Consider the following 21,287-nt stretch of genomic DNA (forward strand, 5'->3'; position numbering starts at 1 on the left):
GGGAGATGGAGCAGCCGTCAATGGAGAGAAGCAGGTCTCCAACCTTCTGGAGCTGCGTCTTGGGAGCCACAATCATGAGCTCTGTTGTATTGCTGTTGATTTTGAGCAGGTTTGATGACATCCAGTTTGTATGTCCTGCAGGCAGTTGACAAGGGATTGAGGGGGAGCTGAGTGGACGGTTTGGTGGAGAGATAGAGCTGTGTGTCATCAGCATAAGAGTGAAAGCTGAGACCATGTTGGCGGATGATTTGACCAAGTGGGAGCATGTAGATATTGAATAGGAGGGGTCCAAGCACAGAGCCTTGAGGTACACCTTGGTTAACTGGGGTGGGAGGGGAGCTGCAGTCACTGATGGTGACGAAGTTTTTCCTGTATTATTATTATTACATATATATATTACACTTTAATGTGTGTTAAATGTCATAATAATGATAATACACTTTATTTAAAGGTACCTTTCAAAGCACCAGGGACCTCTTACACTTCAGAGAATAGAAACGGGGCAGAAGGACAGCAACTCTTGTATAGCCTCTGAATCTGTTATTAATGAAGATATGAAGATGTTATAACACAGACCTGCTCTTCACACTGGGTGTGTCGGAGGCGCTTGGCGATGTCCATCGGAGTCTCTCCGGCCTCGTTCACTGCAAAGGACAACAATATTCAGATGTACTCACAAAATATATTCTGACAACTCAGATGTAAATGTGAAGTTTATATTGTATTGCATGTACATTGCCGTCTGTGTTTTTGTATATATATATATATATATTGTGTATTCAATACATATACTCTACATTTCCCAAATCAGGATCAATTAAGTTTATCTTATCTTATATCTAACATTTCACTGAAACTGAGACATTTATTGTGTGTGTGTGTGTGTGTGTGTGTTCTCACTGATGGACACGGAGGCCTTCCCTCTCAGCAGCAGCTTCAGACACTCGCTGTTGTCGGTCAGGCAACAGTAATGCAACGCCGTGCTGCCTCTGGCTGTCTGCTGGTCCAGGTTACCACTACACACACACACACACACACACACACAGTGTTACTTTACGCTGACGGAAATTCTGCAGTTCTCACTTCTGTAGCATTTAAAACTAAAGAAAATAAACACAAAAGAAAAACCCGACAAATAGACGTACAAATTACTACAGAAATAAAGAATTACTTAAACATACACTAGGGCTGCTCAATTAATCGTATTTTAATCGCAATTACGATTATGGCTTGCAACGATTACGAAAACAACGTAATCGAAATAAAACGATTATTTTTGTATTATTATTACTTTTTTTTTTGTATTACTTTTTTTTGTATTGGTTTTTCAGTTGAGTTATTCTTACAGTTCTCCGTAATCAACTGTTAAAAACATACAATCTCCAATAAATTGATGTTTTCAAAGTAAATGGATAATCGTTTTTAATAATCGTGATATCAATTATTGACCCAAATAATCGAGATTATGATTTTTGCCATAATCGAGCGGCCCTAACAAACACAACACTCCAAAGAATACATGCAAAACTACTAAACATACACGCACGACTTAAATACTAAGAGATGCAACATCACTTTGAAGTGACGCCAGAGGACCAGAAACAGACCAAATGACCACAGAGATGTTCATGGAATACTTTCTTTCATCTCTCAGGTTTTCTCTCTGACAGTGTATTATTATATATAATAAGTGAATGGTTTATTTTGCGGTGTTACCCATTCTGAGCGAGGAAGTCGACGATGTGCAGCGAGTTCCTGTCCACCATCCGGACTGCCAGGTGGAGCGCCGTCTCCCCGGGCTCCTGCAGAACCAACGGGTAGAGATTCATATCATCAGTTCTCAGGGTTAAAGACTCAGGTTATCTATAGACTCAGATTATCTATAGACTCAGATTATCTATAGTCTCAGGTTATCTATAGACTTTATCTATAGACTCAGGTTATCTATAGTCTCAGGTTATCTATAGACTTTATCTATAGTCTCATGTTATCTATAGTCTCATGTTATCTATAGACTCAGGTTATCTATAGACTCAGGTTATCTATAGACTCAGGTTATCTATAGACTCAGATTATCTATAGACTCAGGTTATCTATAGACTCAGGTTATCTATAGTCTCAGGTTATCTATAGACTTTATCTATAGTCTCATGTTATCTATAGACTCAGGTTATCTATAGACTCAGGTTATCTATAGACTCAGGTTATCTATAGACTCAGATTATCTATAGACTCAGATTATCTATAGTCTCAGGTTATCTATAGACTTTATCTATAGTCTCATGTTATCTATAGACTCATGTTATCTATAGACTCAGGTTATCTATAGACTCAGGTTATCTATAGACTCAGGTTATCTATAGTCTCAGGTTATCTATAGACTCGGGTTATCTATAGACTCAGGTTATCTATAGACTCAGGTTATCTATAGTCTCAGGTTATCTATAGACTTTATCTATAGTCTCATGTTATCTATAGACTCAGGTTATCTATAGACTCAGGTTATCTATAGACTCAGGTTATCTATAGACTCAGGTTATCTATAGACTCGGGTTATCTATAGACTCAGATTATCTATAGTCTCATGTTATCTATAGACTCAGGTTATCTATAGACTCAGGTTATCTATAGACTCAGGTTCTCTATAGTCTCAGGTTATCTATAGACTTTATCTATAGTCTCATGTTATCTATAGACTCAGGTTATCTATAGACTCAGGTTATCTATAGACTCAGGTTATCTATAGTCTCAGGTTATCTAAAGACTTTATCTATAGTCTCATGTTATCTATAGACTCAGGTTATCTATAGTCTCATGTTATCTATAGACTCAGGTTATCTATAGACTCAGGTTATCTATAGTCTCAGGTTATCTATAGACTTTATCTATAGTCTCATGTTATCTATAGACTCAGGTTATCTATAGACTCAGGTTATCTATAGACTCATGTTATCTATAGACTCAGGTTATCTATAGACTCAGGTTATCTATAGACTCAGGTTATCTATAGACTCAGGTTATCTATAGACTCAGATGATCTATAGTCTCAGATTATCTATAGTCTCAGATTATCTATAGACTCAGGTTATCTATAGACTTTATCTATAGTCTCATGTTATCTATAGACTCAGGTTATCTATAGACTCAGGTTATCTATAGACTCAGGTTATCTATAGTCTCATGTTATCTATAGACTCAGGTTATCTATAGTCTCATGTTATCTATAGACTCAGGTTATCTATAGACTCAGGTTATCTATAGACTTTATCTATAGTCTCATGTTATCTATAGACTCAGGTTATCTATAGTCTCATGTTATCTATAGACTCAGGTTATCTATAGACTCAGGTTATCTATAGACTCAGGTTATCTATAGTCTCATGTTATCTATAGACTCAGGTTATCTATAGACTCAGGTTATCTATAGACTCAGATGATCTATAGTCTCAGATTATCTATAGTCTCATGTTATCTATAGACTCAGGTTATCTATAGTCTCATGTTATCTATAGACTCAGGTTATCTATAGTCTCATGTTATCTATAGACTCAGGTTATCTATAGTCTCATGTTATCTATAGACTCAGGTTATCTATAGACTCAGGTTATCTATAGACTTTATCTATAGTCTCATGTTATCTATAGACTCAGGTTATCTATAGTCTCATGTTATCTATAGACTCAGGTTATCTATAGACTCAGGTTATCTATAGTCTCATGTTATCTATAGACTCAGGTTATCTATAGACTCAGGTTATCTATAGACTCAGATGATCTATAGTCTCAGATTATCTATAGTCTCAGATTATCTATAGACTTTATCTATAGACTCAGGTTATCTATAGTCTTTATCTATAGACTCAGGTTATCTATAGACCAGAGTTCCCGTTAGCCGGTAATTACCGGACTACGACCGGTAAAATATGCTGAAGACCGGCAAATCTAAATCTCTCCGGTCAAAGCGTCCGGTCAAAATATATATTCCCCTTAGCGCAATACCGCATCAGTTGGGCAACTTCACTTATGTGACAGACAAAAGAGTATGTGACACGTAATGTGGAGAAAGAGATTTCCTGTATGGGTTGATTGTGCGTTGATCTGTTGGTAATGCCTCTGGGTTCCGGTCGGTATGTAAACAAATGCATAATGCTGCGCTATACTTTGCAGCCTCACCCGGTTGCAGAGCGACGCTTATTGTTTAGGTGTCTTTTAATAAGCAGGTAGTCCTATCATTAGCTAGAACTAGCTGGATCTGATCGATATGGACATAAACGCGAGTAAAGTCTAATCGGGAGAGAGAGATCAGCGGTTTAGTTTTACAGTCGGGTCACTCATTACTGATCCACGAGCTGCATGGCTGTCAGGAGAGGGAGAGAGCGCTCCGTTTATTATTCCAGTGTTATTGTAAGTTACTGAACACTTTTGAATAATGTAGTTAATCTACTATAATTAGTTTGTTTAATATTGAATCATATCAATTTGTTTTAAAGCTCAATAAATAACAAAGAAGACCTTTGACCGGCACTTTTCAAATTGTGTCAGGAAGATTTAAACTTTAACGGACATGTTGACCGGTGAAAAAATATTCTAACGGGAACTCTGCTATAGACTCAGGTTATCTATAGTCTCAGGTTATCTATAGACTTTATCTATAGACTCAGGTTATCTACAGACTCAGGTTATCTATAGACTTTATCTATAGACTTTATCTATAGACTCAGGTTATCTATAGACTCAGGTTATCTATAGACTCAGGGTTGTATGGTATATATAGTCCTAGTCTCCCTGTGTCCCGTACCAGTTCATCTTGTTTCTCATTGGTCTAGAGATGCAGAGTTTTGAAGGTTTATTAGCGTAGTGTTTTTGTATTTAGCCATTGCCACGTTTGCCTCTGAAAAGAGGGTTTGTTTTCTTATTTTAGAAAACACTTTTTTGGGATTTGGAACTTCTTGTCTTGAGTCGTGCATTTCACGAGTCCAAGTATATGTGTCACGGTTCCTGACGAAATATTCTGAATGTGTTTTGAGTTTGATGGATGTCTCGTCACAAACTGCAGTAAACATACGTGTTCGTTGGGTTGGTCGATGGCCTCCCGCAGTTCCACCCCCTCAGCGTAGATCTGAAGCAGCGACAGGATGTCCCTGCATCGAACCGCCTCGTACAGCGCCTGCAGCTGCGCCGCCGCGTCCGCACACTGCCGCCGCACAAATCGCTTCTCCGTGTACTTCGCCATGATGAAGTCCTTCCTCACCTGCCTGCAGAACCACACACACTCATTCAGTCTCTGTGGTTCTGGTCTCCAGGAGGCTCACAGCCTTCATAGAGGGGCAAGGTTCTAGATCTAAACAAACAGCTCCGTTACTCCAGCAGAATGTTAGATCAGTGATGCAAAGATTACCTATAAAACCAATCTGACTCTGATAAATTGTTAGAAGGTTATTTTGTTGAATCTATCATTACATGGTTGTGTAGCAAACACCAACATGAACCCCTCCTTCAGATGTCATGATATAGATCTGGAGTATGTGTTTGTGATATAGATCTATAGGAATCTCTCACATGTCGCTGCTGGGGTCCGGTTTGGTGACGTGCGGCGCCGACAGATCTGCCTCCATGACCTCGTTGAAGCTGGCATTTCCCACATTCTTCGCCAACTAAAACACAACACGTCAGGTCAGGTGGGTCCGTCTGGACTACTTGTTCTACCCCAGGGGTTCTCAAACTGTTTGAATATTCTTTCTTTACAATCAGCCGAGCATGCGTTAAAAAAGGCTCAGCTGTAAAGGTGCATTCACACCCTGGAGGTTCTAGAGTTAAAACGTCCCCTGGAGGTTCTAGAGTTAAAATGACGCCCTGTAGGTTCTAGAGTTAAAACGTCCCCCTAGAGGTTCTAGAGTTAAAACGTCCCCCTAGAGGTTCTAGAGTTAAAATGACCCCCTGGAGGTTCTAGAGTTAAAATGACCCCCTGGAGGTTCTAGAGTTAAAATGACCCCCTGGAGGTTCTAGAGTTAAAACGTCCCCCTGGAGGTTCTAGAGTTAAAACGTCCCCCTGGAGGTTCTAGAGTTAAAACGTCCCCCTGGAGGTTCTAGAGTTAAAATGACCCCCTGGAGGTTCTAGAGTTAAAACGTCCCCCTGGAGGTTCTAGAGTTAAAACGTCCCCCTGGAGGCTCTAGAATTAAAATGACCCCCTGGAGGTTCTAGAGTTAAAACGTCCCCCTGGAGGTTCTAGAGTTAAAATGACCCCCTGGAGGTTCTAGAGTTAAAACGTCCCCCTAGAGGTTCTAGAGTTAAAACGTCCCCCTGGAGGTTCTAGAGTTAAAATGTCCCCCTGGAGGTTCTAGAGTTAAAATGACCCCCTGGAGGTTCTAGAGTTAAAACGTCCCCCTAGAGGTTCTAGAGTTAAAACGTCCCCCTGGAGGTTCTAGAGTTAAAACGTCCCCCTGGAGGTTCTAGAGTTAAAACGTCCCCCTAGAGGTTCTAGAGTTAAAACGTCCCCCTGGAGGTTCTAGAGTTAAAACGTCCCCCTGGAGGTTCTAGAGTTAAAACGACCCCCTGGAGGTTCTAGAGTTAAAACGTCCCCCTGGAGGTTCTAGAGTTAAAACGTCCCCCTGAAGGTTCTAGAGTTGCATTAAGTTGAACAACATGTCTCAGTGAAATAGATCGTGGACTCACCAGCAGCTCCGAGGTTCCCAGCATGTCCAGGTCCAGGCTCTGGATCCTGGAGTAGTGGACCCCCATCTCCCTGTGGATCCCCGAGCACTCGATGCAGATCAGAACCCCCAAGTTAGTGGACAGCCAGGTGGGGTCTGAGGGCCAGAGAGGATCAGTTAGGGTGGCTTAATGAGGTCTGGTCTGTACGACTTCTAGTCCTAACGAGTCCTGGTTCTAACGAGTCCTGGTTTTAATGAGTCCTGGTTCTAACTAGTCTTGGTTCTAATAAGTCCTGGTTCTAACTAGTCATGATTCTAACTAGTCCTGGTTCTAATGAGTCCTGGTTCTAATGAGTCCTGGTTCTAACGAGTCCTGGTTCTAACGAGTCCTGGTTCTAACGAGTGCTGGTTCTAACGAGTCCTGGTTCTAATGAGTCCTGGTTCTAACAATTCCTGGTCTTAACGAGTCCTGGTCTAAACAAGTCCTGGTTCTAACGAGTCCTGGTTTTAACTAGTCCTGGTCTTGACAAGTCCTGGTCTTGACAAGTCCTGGTCTTAACGAGTCCTGCTCTTAACGAGTCCTGGTTCTAACAATTCCTGGTCTTAACGAGTCCTGGTTCTAACGAGTCCTGGTTTTAACTAGTCCTGGTCTTGACAAGTCCTGGTCTTAACGAGTCCTGCTTCAAACGAGTCCTGTTCTTAACGAGTCCTGGTTCTAACGAGTCCTGGTCTTAACGAGTCCTGATTCTAACTAGTCCTGGATCTAATGAGTCCTGGTTCTAACAAGTCCTGGTTCTAATGAGTCCTGGTTCTAATGAGTCCTGGTTCTAATGAGTCCTGGTTCTAACGAGTCCTGGTTCTAAGAAGTCTTGGTTCTTATGAGTCCTGGTTATAAAAATTACTTGAGTATCCTGGTTTAAAGGTTCCCATTCTCTATCAGCAGTATAAGTGCTAGTATTAGTAGTAGTATTAGCAGTAGTAGTAGTAGTAGCAGTATTAGTAGTAGTAGTAGCAGTAGTAGCAGTAGTAGTAGTAGTAGCAGTATTTAGGGACGGGTGGCGCAGTGGTCTGTGCATCCGATCATCAGATCAAGGGGGAGTGCTGGGGAACTCCAGTTCGAAACCCGCTCCTGCCGCCACTGCGTCAGGCCGTTGTGTCCTTGGGCAAGACACTTCACCCGGATTTGCTCCTGTGGGTATTGTCCACAGTACATGTATAATACTAATGTGTACCTGTAAGAGCGCCTCGATGTCTTCGAGGCGTGAAGATGGACGGTGTGGCGCAGTGCGCTGTGCAATGATCATCAGATCAAGGGGTGAAACCCGCCGCTGCTGCGTCTGTAAAGCCGGTGTGTCCTTGGGCAAGACACTTCACCTGAACTTGCTCCTGTGGGTATTGTCCACAGTATCTGACCATTGCATGTATCATATATGTGTAATGTGTGTATATGTAAAGCGCTTTGAGTCATTGATAAAGCGCTATAATAAATGTAAGGAATTAATTATTATTAAATTATTAATTATTATTAATTATTATTAGTAGTAGCAGTAGTAGCAGTAGTAGTATCAGTAGTAGCAGTAGTAGTAGCAGTAGTAGTAGTAGTATTAGTAGTAGTATTATTAGTAGTAGTAGCAGTAGTAGTAGTAGTAGTAGTAGTATTATTAGTAGTAGCAGTAGTAGTAGTAGCAGCAGTAGTAGTATTAGTAGCAGTAGTAGTATTAGTAGCAGTAGTAGTAGCAGTAGTATAATATGACGTACCGGGCGCCCCACAGTCGCAGCAGCAAGAGTTCCCGCTCATCCTCTTCACCTCCTCCACGATGGCTCTGGTCAGCTCCTGCACGATGTTGTTCTCTCCTTCGTCCTGATCGCCTTTAAATGCTTTGTTCAGAGCCTCCTCCTTACTGTTCTGCAGCACTGACACCCAGCTGAACACACACACACACACACACACACACACACACACACACACACACACACCACACACACACACACACACACACACACACACACACACACACACATTTCAAACTAAATGAAATACACTTCAAATGAACACACAAAACCACTCAACATACACGCATGAATTACTTAAAATACTAAGAGATTACTTTGAAGTGACGCCAGAGGACTAGAAACAGACCAGATGACCAGAGATGTTCATAGAATATATTTTTTATATATAACTTTTACTCATTATATTTGTATTGATATAATTCACAATCACTTTTACTAATGGGCCCCCGCATATCTAGGTATAATATTTATTAATAATAATAACAACCATATACTCACTGCTGGCAATCAGCCTCATCCTCGGCCTGGAAGTGGTACGTGCGGTCGTCTGCAGGAGAAAGACGGTCAGAGAATGTGTGTGTGTGTGTGTGTGTGTGTGTGTGTGTGTGTGTGTGTGTGTGAAGTAATACTACTTCTAACTAATATTAGAAGTAGGCTGTGCCTTTGACCTGTACATGGACCAGGACAAGTGTAGATACAGCATACTTATATTCGGAAGTCTTGGCCGTGTATATAAATGCACCATGATTGGTCTGAGAGTTGCTGGAATGTCAAAGAGAAAAGCCAAACAAATTGCCAAATATTGCTCTGTCTCAGCTGCTATTGGCTGCTTAGCCGTGTGGAGAAGGAGGTGCTATGTGTTCCCCTAAGTGATATATTTGATTCCCTGTCTATGTAATATAATTTGTGGAACCAAATAAAGTATTCAAATGTGTGTGCAGCTTACGGGAGAACAGGTCGAAGCTCTTCTTCTCGTCTGGACTACTCTTCACCTGGCAGGTGAGCAGGTTCAGTTTGGCCGGGGGTCTGTTAGCCTGCGAGACCAGCAGCAGGGAGAGAAGTGCCACGTTAGAGGAGTCCAATGCTCATTAACAGCAAATATATATATATATTTTCATGTGTCCTTGTCCCTTTACTTAATCCTTACATGGGCAACTACATGTAAATATTCTGGAGAACTAACTGATTGCTATTTTCTACATTACACATTTAACACTGTAATTACACCCATATGACACATTAATGCACCATCATTACCCCTGTGTTACACCCTTTTATCCCCATATTACACAAATATAACACCTGTATTAGACCCATGTTACACCACTATTACACCCGTACTACACCCTTATTACACTGTTATTACACCCATATTACCAGGGACGTGCACAGACATTTTAGGGGGCGGGAGCTCAAGTGGGAAAAAGGGCACTTCCCATAATCATTTATAAAAACATAAATTAAAAACAGTTGAATATAGTTGCACATCTCTGACTTACTAACCAATTCATTTTGAACACTCTCACACTCACACACACACACACACACACACACACACACACACACACACACACACACACACACACACACACACACACACACACACACACACACACACACACACACACACACACACACACACATGTTTAATACTCAACAGAATTCTACAAAATAATCAGTTAACACGGAGACAATGGCCTTCTTTAGTATTCACTCGCACAAGAGCAGACAACAATCACAATGATGAAGTTACTGTTTAAGTCTCTCTCAATTCATCTCTAGATTTAAAGCTAATCTGTAATTCATCTCTAGATTTAAAGCTAATCTGTAATTCATCTCTAGATTTAAAGCTAATCTGTAATTCATCTCTAGATTTAAAGCTAATCTGTAAACATAATGTGTCAGGGAAACAGCGACTTGACGTCAGTGAGGTGGTGTGTTTTTAGTTTGATCCTTTTCACCTGCAATGCCTTGGAAACTGCAAATGAGCGCATTTGAATGAGGCCTAGTTAACGCCTCATTCATATCATTGTGAGGACGCTATTAGATACACATTTTACTGTATTCACCTTTAGTGTCTGGCCGTTTCTCAATGTCGAGTAAACCTGCTGCATCTCCTTAAGTACATTAGCATGCCCGTGATAAATGGCCTTAGCTAGACCTTCAACTAACTTATCCAGTAGCCTACTTTACCTGTCTGTCTGAAGGGACAGTAAGGTGGGAGATGCTGCTACCTGTCTGTCTGAAGGGACAGTGAGGTGGGAGGGGCTGCTACCTGTCTGTCTGAAGGGACAGTGAGGTGGGAGGGGCTGCTACCTGTCTGTCTGAAGGGACAGTGAGGTGGGAGGGGCTGCTACCTGTCTGTCTGAAGGGACAGTAAGGTGGGAGGTGCTGCTACCTGTCTGTCTGAAGGGACAGTGAGGTGGGAGGGGCTGCTACCTGTCTGTCTGAAGGGACAGTGAGGTGGGAGGGGCTGCTACCTGTCTGTCTGAAGGGACAGTGAGGTGGGAGATGCTGCTACCTGTCTGTCTGAAGGGACAGTGAGGTGGGAGGGGCTGCTACCTGTCTGTCTGAAGGGACAGTAAGGTGGGAGGTGCTGGTACCTGTCTGTCTGAAGGGACAGTGAGGTGGGAGGGGCTGCTACCTGTCTGTCTGAAGGGACAGTGAGGTGGGAGGGGCTGCTACCTGTCTGTCTGAAGGGACAGTAAGGTGGGAGGTGCTGCTACCTGTCTGTCTGAAGGGACAGTGAGGTGGGAGGGGCTGCTACCTGTCTGTCTGAAGGGACAGTAAGGTGGGAGGTGCTGCTACCTGTCTGTCTGAAGGGACAGTGAGGTGGGAGGGGCTGCTACCTGTCTGTCTGAAGGGACAGTGAGGTGGGAGGTGCTGCTACCTGTCTGTCTGAAGGGACAGTGAGGTGGGAGGGGCTGCTACCTGTCTGTCTGAAGGGACAGTGAGGTGGGAGGGGCTGCTACCTGTCTGTCTGAAGGGACAGTAAGGTGGGAGGTGCTGCTACCTGTCTGTCTGAAGGGACAGTGAGGTGGGAGGGGGCTGCTACCTGTCTGTCTGAAGGGACAGTGAGGTGGGAGGGGCTGCTACCTGTCTGTCTGAAGGGACAGTGAGGTGGGAGGTGCTGCTACCTGTCTGTCTGAAGGGACTGTAAGGTGGGAGGTGCTGCTACCTGTCTGTCTGAAGGGACAGTGAGGTGGGAGGTGCTGCTACCTGTCTGTCTGAAGGGACTGTAAAGTGGGAGGTGCTGCTACCTGTCTGTCTGAAGGGACTGTAAGGTGGGAGGGGCTGCTACCTGTCTGTCTGAAGGGACAGTAAGGTGGGAGGTGCTGCTACCTGTCTGTCTGAAGGGACAGTGAGGTGGGAGGTGCTGCTACCTGTCTGTCTGAAGGGACTGTAAGGTGGGAGGGGCTGCTACCTGTCTGTCTGAAGGGACAGTAAGGTGGGAGGTGCTGCTACCTGTCTGTCTGAAGGGACAGTGAGGTGGGAGGTGCTGCTACCTGTCTGTCTGAAGGGACAGTGAGGTGGGAGGTGCTGCTACCTGTCTGTCTGATGGGACAGTGAGGTGGGAGGGGCTGCTACCTGTCTGTCTGAAGGGACTGTAAGGTGGGAGGTGCTGCTACCTGTCTGTCTGAAGGGACTGTAAAGTGGGAGGTGCTGCTACCTGTCTGTCTGAAGGGACTGTAAGGTGGGAGGTGCTGCTACCTGTCTGTCTGAAGGGACAATGAGGTGGGAGGGGCTGCTACCTGTCTGTCTGAAGGGACAGTAAGGTGGGAGGTGCTGCTACCTGTTTGTCTGAAGGGACAGTGAGGTGAGAGGTGCTGCTACCTGTCTGTCTGAAGGGACAGTAAGGTGGGAGGTGCTGCTACCTGTCTGTCTGAAGGGACAGTGAGGTGAGAGGTGCTGCTACCTGTCTGTCTGAAGGGACAGTGAGGTGAGAGGTGCTGCTACCTGTCTGTCTGAAGGGACAGTAAGGTGGGAGGGGCTGCTACCTGTCTGTCTGAAGGGACAGTGAGGTGAGAGGTGCTGCTACCTGTCTGTCTGAAGGGACAGTAAGGTGGGAGGTGCTGCTACCTGTCTGTCTGAAGTGACTGTAAAGTGGGAGGTGCTGCTAACTGTGTGTCTGAAGGGACTGTAAGGTGGGAGGTGCTGCTACCTGTCTGTCTGAAGGGACAGTGAGGTGGGAGGGGCTGCTACCTGTCTGTCTGAAGGGACAGTGAGGTGGGAGGGGCTGCTACCTGTCTGTCTGAAGGGACAGTGAGGTGGGAGGTGCTGCTACCTGTCTGTCTGAAGGGACAGTAAGGTGGGAGGTGCTGCTACCTGTCTGTCTGAAGGGACTGTAAGGTGGGAGGTGCTGCTACCTGTCTGTCTGAAGTGACTGTAAAGTGGGAGGTGCTGCTAACTGTGTGTCTGAAGGGACTGTAAGGTGGGAGGTGCTGCTACCTGTCTGTCTGAAGGGACAGTAAGGTGGGAGGGGCTGCTACCTGTCTGTCTGAAGGGACAGTGAGGTGGGAGGTGCTGCTACCTGTCTGTCTGAAGGGACAGTGAGGTGGGAGGGGCTGCTACCTGTCTGTCTGAAGGGACAGTGAGGTGGGAGGTGCTGCTACCTGTCTGTCTGAAGGGACAGTGAGGTGGGAGGTGCTGCTACCTGTCTGTCGGAAGGGACAGTGAGGTGGGAGGTGCTGCTACCTGTCTGTCTGAAGGGACAGTGAGGTGGGAGGGGCTGCTACCTGTCTGTCTGAAGGGACAGTGAGGTGGGAGGGGCTGCTACCTGTCTGTCCGAAGGGACTGTAAGGTGGGAGGTGCTGCTACCTGTCTGTCTGAAGGGACTGTAAGGTGGGAGGTGCTGCTACCTGTCTGTCTGAAGGGACAGTAAGGTGGGAGGTGCTGCTACCTGTCTGTCTGAAGGGACTGTAAGGTGGGAGGTGCTGCTACCTGTCTGTCTGAAGGGACAGTAAGGTGGGAGGTGCTGCTACCTGTCTGTCTGAAGGGACAGTAAGGTGGGAGGGGCTGCTACCTGTCTGTCTGAAGGGACAGTGAGGTGGGAGGTGCTGCTACCTGTCTGTCTGAAGGGACTGTAAGGTGGGAGGTGCTGCTACCTGTCTGTCTGAAGGGACAGTGAGGTGGGAGGGGCTGCTACCTGTCTGTCTGAAGGGACAGTGAGGTGGGAGGTGCTGCTACCTGTCTGTCTGAAGGGACTGTAAGGTGGGAGGTGCTGCTACCTGTCTGTCTGAAGGGACAGTAAGGTGGGAGGGGCTGCTACCTGTCTGTCTGAAGGGACTGTAAGGTGGGAGGTGCTGCTACCTGTCTGTCTGAAGGGACAGTAAGGTGGGAGGTGCTGCTACCTGTCTGTCTGAAAGGACAGTAAAGTGGGAGGTGCTGCTACCTGTCTGTCTGAAGGGACAGTAAAGTGGGAGGTGCTGCTGTCTGTCTGTCTGTCTGAAGGGACTGTAAGGTGGGAGGGGCTGCTACCTGTCTGTCTGAAGGGACAGTAAGGTGGGAGGTGCTGCTACCTGTCTGTCTGAAGAGACAGTAAAGTGGGAGGGGCTGCTACCTGTCTGTCTGAAGAGACAGTAAAGTGGGAGGGGCTGCTACCTGTCTGTCTGAAGGGACAGTAAGGTGGGAGGTGCGGCTACCTGTCTGTCTGAAGGGACAGTAAGGTGGGAGGTGCTGCTACCTGTCTGTCTGAAGGGACAGTAAGGTGGGAAGTGCTGCTACCTGTCTGTCTGAAGGGACAGTAAGGTGGGAAGTGCTGCTACCTGTCTGTCTGAAGAGACAGTAAAGTGGGAGGGGCTGCTACCTGTCTGTCTGAAGGGACAGTAAGGTGGGAAGTGCTGCTACCTGTCTGTCTGAAGAGACAGTAAAGTGGGAGGTGCTGCTACCTGTCTGTCTGAAGGGATAGTAAGGTGGGAGGTGCTGCTACCTGTCTGTCTGAAGGGACTGTAAGGTGGGAGGGGCTACTACCTGTCTGTCTGAAGGGACTGCCGATGTCCGCACCGCTGTGCAGGAGACATGGAGGCAGGGGGGGAGAGCATCGGAACTTCACAGTCTAATCTCCCGACCTGATATTTTAATTTTATATTCAATCAATATATTTTCGGAAAGGGAAACTGTGCGCAAACAGCAGTAGATATATATTCATTTATAAAAAATAAATAAAAAAGGGGGGAAAAGGGCAGGGGCTCAAGCCCACTTCGTGTGCACATGCCTGCATATTACACTGATATAAGACCCTTATTACACACAAAAAAGAATCAACAATAATTTAAAAGAAATGTGAATTATAAAGAATTTTCCAAATGTAAAACAATTTGGAAAATCGCGTGTTGAGCAGGATTAGAGCCAGATGTGAAAAAACATCTGTAATTTCTGATAAAAAAGGTAATTATTCCACATATGGCTCTAATCCTGTTCTGCATTAAAGTACATCTGATCTAATAATGATGAGCCGCAGCTCAGCATTCAGAGTGCATGTCTGCTTTATTATACTGTTTAAAAAGGATTATAGGTTTGAGGTCATTAGTAATAATGAATGATTAGTGCCCCCCCACCCTTCTCTGTGTCATCCTTCTCCTCATGCTCCTCCTTCTCCTCCTGTTTCTCTTCTGCTGCTTGCTCTGTTCTGAGGACTCTTCATGTAAAAACTTCAAAATAAAAGAAAGAAGGAACAAAACAAAAAATAAGAAACTAAAACAAATTATATTTGCTTTTTTCCCCCGAAAAAAAAACCCAGGAGAAGATTTGTTCTTGATTGGCTGATGGGAATGCAGATGGGGGGGGGGAGGAGCTTCTAATGCATGAGGACCAATCAGAGGAGAGGATCTCACCGTGCCGTGGGGGATGGTCAGGAAGCCGTTCTTCACGGAGCATCTCCTCTTCTGCCACACCTTCCTCAGCCTGAGGACACAGAGTTATTACACTACAAGCCATCAAACCCAGAGGCAGCTATCAAACCCAGAGGCAGCTATCAAACCCATATGCAGCTATCATCAAACCCAGAGGCAGCTATCAAACCCAGAGGCAGCTATCATCAAACCCAGAGGCAGCCATCAAACCCAGAGGCAGCTATCAAACCCAGAGGCAGCTATCAAACCCAGAGGCAGCTATCAAACCCATATGCAGCTATCATCAAACCCAGAGGCAGCTATCAAACCCAGAGGCAGCTATCAAACCCAGAGGCAGCTATCAAACCCAGAGGCAGCTATCAAACCCAGAGGCAGCTATCAAACCCAGAGGCAGCTATCAAACCCATATGCAGCTATCATCAACCCAGAGGCAGCTATCAAACCCAGAGGCAGCTATCATCAAACCCAGAGGCAGCTATCAAACCCAGAGGCAGCTATCAAACCCAGAGGCAGCTATCAAACCCAAAGGCAGCTATCAAACCCAGAGGCAGCTATCAAACCCAAAGGCAGCTATCAAACCCAAAGGCAGCTATCAAACCCAGAGGCAGCTATCAAACCCAAAGGCAGCTATCAAACCCAGAGGCAGCTATCATCAAACCCAGAGGCAGCTATCAAACCCAGAGGCAGCTATCAAACCCAAAGGCAGCTATCAAACCCAGAGGCAGCTATCATCAAACCCAGAGGCAGCTATCAAACCCAAAGGCAGCTATCATCAAACCCAAAGGCAGCTATCATCAAACCCAGAGGCAGCTATCAAACCCAGAGGCAGCTATCATCAAACCCAAAGGCAGCTATCATCAAACCCAGAGGCAGCTATCATCAAACCCAGAGGCAGCTATCATCAAACCCAGAGGCAGCTATCATCAAACCCAGAGGCAGCTATCAAACCCAGAGGCAGCTATCATCAAACCCAGAGGCAGCTATCATCAAACCCAGAGGCAGCTATCAAACCCAGAGGCAGCTATCAAACCCAGAGGCAGCTATCAAACCCAGAGGCAGCCCAAAGGCAGCTATCAAACCCAAAGGCAGCTATCATCAAACCCAGAGGCAGCAATCATCAAACCCAGAGGCAGCTATCATCAAACCCAGAGGCAGCCCAGAGGCAGCTAACAAACCAAGAGGCAGCCCAGAGGCAGCTATCATCAAACCCAGAGGCAGCTATCATCAAACCTAAAGGCAGCTATCATCAAACCCAGAGGCAGCTATCATCAAACCCAGAGGCAGCTATCATCAAACCCAGAGGCAGCTATCAAACCCAGAGGCAGCCCAGAGGCATTTATCAAACCCAAAGGCAGCTATAATCAAACCCAGAGGCAGCTATCAAACCCAAAGGCAGCTATCATCAAACCCAGAGGCAGCTATCAAACCCAGAGGCAGCCCAGAGGCAGCTATCAAACCGAGAGGCAGCTATCAAACCCAGAGGCAGCTATCAAACCCAAAGGCAGCTATCATCAAACCCAGAGGCAGCTATCAAACCCAAAGGCAGCTATCAAACCCAAAGGCAGCTATCAACAGCTAACAAACCCAGAGGCAGCTATCATCAAACCCAAAGGCAGCTATCATCAAACCCAGAGGCAGCTATCAAACCCAGAGGCAGCCCAGAGGCAGCTATCAAACCCAGAGGCAGCTATCAAACCCAGAGGCAGCTATCAAACCCAAAGGCAGCTATCATCAAACCCAGAGGCAGCTATCAAACCCAGAGGCAGCCCAGAGGCAGCTATCAAACCGAGAGGCAGCTATCAAACCCAGAGGCAGCTATCAAACCCAAAGGCAGCTATCATCAAACCCAGAGGCAGCTATCAAACCCAAAGGCAGCTATCAAACCCAAAGGCAGCTATCAACAGCTAACAAACCCAGAGGCAGCTATCAAACCCAAAGGCAGCTATCATCAAACCCAGAGGCAGCTATCAAACCCAGAGGCAGCCCAGAGGCAGCTATCAAACCCAGAGGCAGCTATCAAACCCAGAGGCAGCTATCAAACCCAAAGGCAGCTATCATCAAACCCAGAGGCAGCTATCAAACCCAAAGGCAGCTATCAAACCCAGAGGCAGCTATCAAACCCAAAGGCAGCTATCAAACCCAAAGGCAGCTATCAAACCCAGAGGCAGCTATCAAACCCAAAGGCAGCTATCATACCCAAAGGCAGCTATCAACCCCAAAGACAGCTATCATCAAACCCAGAGGCAGCTATCATCAAACCCAGAGGCAGCTATCATCAAACCCAGAGGCAGCTATCATCAAACCCAGAGGCAGCTATCATACTCAAAGGCAGCTATCATCAAACCCAGAGGCAGCTATCATCAAACCCAAAGGCAGCTATCATCAAACCCAGAGGCAGCTATCATCAAACCCAGAGGCAGCTATCATCAAACCCAGAGGCAGCTATCAAACCCAGAGGCAGCCCAGAGGCAGCTATTCTCAAACCCAGAGGCAGCTATCATCAAACCCAGAGGCAGCTATCAAACCCAGAGGCAGCCCAGAGGCAGCTATCATCAAACCCAAAGGCAGCTATCATCAAACCCAGAGGCAGCTATCATCAAACCCAGAGGCAGCTATCAAACCCAGAGGCAGCTATCAAACCCAAAGGCAGCTATCATCAAACCCAAAGGCAGCTATCATCAAACCCAGAGGCAGCTATCATCAAACCCAGAGGCAGCTATCATCAAACCCAGAGGCAGCTATCAAACCCAGAGGCAGCTATCAAACCCAGAGGCAGCTATCATCAAACCCAGAAGCACCTATCAAACCCAGAGGCAGCTATCAAGCCCAGAGGCAGCTATCAAGCCCAGAGTCAGCTATCAAACCCAGAGGCAGCTATCAAACCCAGAGGCAGCCCAGAGGCAGCTATCAAACCCAGAGGCAGCTATCATCAAACCCAGAGGCAGCTATCATCAAACCCAGAGGCAGCTATCAAACCCAGAGGCAGCCCAGAGGCAGCTATCAAACCCAGAGGCAGCTATCAAACCCAAAGGCAGCTATCATCAAACCCAGAGGCAGCTATCAAACCCAGAGGCAGCTATCATCAAACCCAGAGGCAGCTATCAAACCCAGAGGCAGCTATCATCAAACCCAGAGGCAGCTATCATCAAACCCAGAGGCAGCTATCAAACCCAGAGGCAGCTATCATACCCAGAGGCAGCTATCAAACCCAGAGTCAGCTATCAAACCCAGAGGCAGCTATCAAACCCAGAGGCAGCTATCAAACCCAAAGGCAGCTATCATCAAACCCAGAGGCAGCTATCAACCCAGAGGCAGCTATCAAGCCCAGAGGCAGCTATCAAACCCAGAGGCAGCTATCATCAAACCCAGAGTCAGCTATCATCAAACCCAGAGGCAGCTATCAAACCCAGAGGCAGCTATCATCAAACCCAGAGTCAGCTATCATCAAACCCAGAGGCAGCTATCAAACCCAGAGGCAGCTATCAAGCCCAGAGGCAGCTATCATACCCAGAGGCAGCTATCAAACCCAGAGGCAGCTATCATCAAACCCAGAGTCAGCTATCATCAAACCCAGAGGTAGCTATCAAACCCAGAGGCAGCTATCATCAAACCCAGAGGCAGCTATCAAACCCAGAGTCAGCTATCATCAAACCCAGAGGCAGCTATCAAACCCAGAGGCAGCTATCATCAAACCCAGAGGCAGCTATCAAACCCAGAGGCAGCTATCAAACCCAGAGGCAGCTTGCAAACCCAGAGGTAGCTATCAAACCCAGAGGCAGCTTGCAAACCCAGAGGTAGCTATCAAACCCAGAGGCAGCTTGCAAACCCAGAGGCAGCTATCAAACCCAGAGGCAGCTATCAAACCCAGAGGCAGCTATCAAACCCAAAGGCAGCTATCATCAAACCCAGAGGCAGCTATCAAACCCAGATGCAGCTATCAAACCCAGAGTCAGCTATCATCAAACCCAGAGGCAGCTATCAAACCCAGAGGCAGCTATCAAACCCATATGCAGCTATCATCAAACCCAGAGGCAGCTATCAAACCCAGAGGCAGCTATCAAACTCAGAGGCAGCTTGCAAACCCAGAGGTAGCTATCAAACCCAGAGGCAGCTTGCAAACCCAGAGGCAGCTATCAAACCCAAAGGCAGCTATCAAACCCAGAGGCAGCTAACAAACCCAGAGGCAGCTATCAAACCCAAAGGCAGCTATCAAACCCAGAGGCAGCTATCAAACCCAAAGGCAGCTATCAAACCCAGAGGCAGCTATCAAACCCAAAGGCAGCTATCAAACCCAAAGGCAGCTATCAAACCCAGAGGCAGCTATCAAACCCAAAGGCAGCGTTCAACTGGAGGAACGACCACAATACACAGAGGTGCAAAGAAGAAATGAGCGAGAACGAAACGTTTGCAAGCCACATGTAAGGAATTAAAATGTCAGCATGAAGGGTCCTGCAGGGGTCTTGTAGAGATAAGCTAAAATAAGCTAAGCTAAAGGAGGCTAATGTTTGGCGTGATGACGTCTAGTCGTCTCATTTAGACTCTTGTTAGCAACCTCCGTATTTTATGTCGTAGAACTAAAAGTTAAAACCTCTTCAGCTTGTGTTCAGACCTTATTTCAGGATAACAACCAAAACACATTCAGGTAAGGAAGGGAAGAAATGCTGACTCATGCCAGGGTTCAGGACTCATGATGCTGACTCATGCCAGGGTTCAGGACTCATGATGCTGACTCATGTTCAGGACTCATGATGCTGACTCAGGTTCAGGACTCATGATGCTGACTCATGTTCAGGACTCATGATGCTGACTCAGGTTCAGGACTCATGATGCTGACTCATGTTCAGGACTCATGATGCTGACTCAGGTTCAGGACTCATGATGCTGACTCATGTTCAGGACTCATGATGCTGACTCAGGTTTAGGACTCATGATGCTGACTCATGTTCAGGACTCATGATGCTGACTCATGTTCAGGACTCATGATGCTGACTCAGGGTTCAGGACTCATGATGCTGACTCATGCCAGGGTTTAGGACTCATGATGCTGACTCATGCCAGGGTTTAGGACTCATGATGCTGACTCATGCCAGGGTTTAGGACTCATGATGCTGACTCAGGGTTCAGGGACTCATGATGCTGACTCATGCCAGGGTTTAGGACTCATGATGCTGACTCATGCCAGGGTTTAGGACTCATGATGCTGACTCATGTTCAGGACTCATGATGCTGACTCATGCCAGGGTTCAGGACTCATGATGCTGACTGGGTTGTATATGTTGTTGTGAGCGTGCTGCAGTAAGTGCCTCTCCTGTTGCATGCTGGGTCTCTGAGTTCTCACCCCTCGCTCTTCTTGTAGAGTGTGCCGATGCGCTCGGTGCCGTGCGCCTTGTTGCCCTGCTGCTGGTGGAGGCTGTACCCGCTGGGCTTGGCCTGGGAGTCCTGCAACACAACACACGCTCTGACCTCCATCTTTGTAGTTTTCAGTTCAAATTCAAAGGTATTATCGTCATATGCTCAGCAGCTACTGACCTGAGCTCCTCCAACAATGCAACATATATCATAAAATACAAAAACACAACATAGTGCAAGAAGTCTAGATACATGGAAATACAATATGATGTACAAGAACAGAATGTGAAATTAAATAATGTACATTGAGCCTAAATTAAATACGATCCAAAGCTGCGCTCACACCGGACTCAAAGCGAAGATTAGCATCACGTCACTTGCATCATTGGTGTGTACTCGCGTCACTCAAACTATACAAGCTGGTGAGGAGGCGGGGCTTATCTCCATTTAGATAACAACAACAACATTAACATATTTAGATTTAATTGTACCACCCGTATCAAGATGATGCCGAAGTATATACAAACCTGCCTCTCAGGTGTGAACGCAGAAACACGCGGCACCTTCGGCTAGCGGTACCTTCGGCACGCGGTACCTTCAACGTCCGGTACCTTCCACACAGACGGTACCATTCAACGTCCGG

The 21,287-nt window shown here is 46.3% G+C and overlaps 1 protein-coding gene across 1 annotated transcript; it reads right to left on the minus strand.

Annotated features, from left to right (window-relative positions):
• Positions 1-576: 576 nt before the first annotated feature.
• Positions 577-20,734, minus strand: LOC117532955 (arf-GAP with SH3 domain, ANK repeat and PH domain-containing protein 2-like; the record flags this gene model as incomplete). The annotated part of the gene is given in 11 exon segments (XM_034196573.1): positions 577-644; positions 901-1,016; positions 1,717-1,802; positions 5,065-5,254; positions 5,559-5,653; positions 6,673-6,806; positions 8,409-8,575; positions 8,943-8,991; positions 9,391-9,478; positions 15,278-15,347; positions 20,634-20,734. Coding segments are annotated over 11 exon segments (1,164 nt in total), but the record flags the coding sequence as incomplete, so codon positions are not given.
• Positions 20,735-21,287: the final 553 nt, after the last annotated feature.

This window comes from Gymnodraco acuticeps, unplaced genomic scaffold (genome assembly GCF_902827175.1).
Source record: "Gymnodraco acuticeps unplaced genomic scaffold, fGymAcu1.1, whole genome shotgun sequence".
NCBI classification, from domain to species: Eukaryota; Metazoa; Chordata; class Actinopteri; order Perciformes; family Bathydraconidae; genus Gymnodraco; species Gymnodraco acuticeps.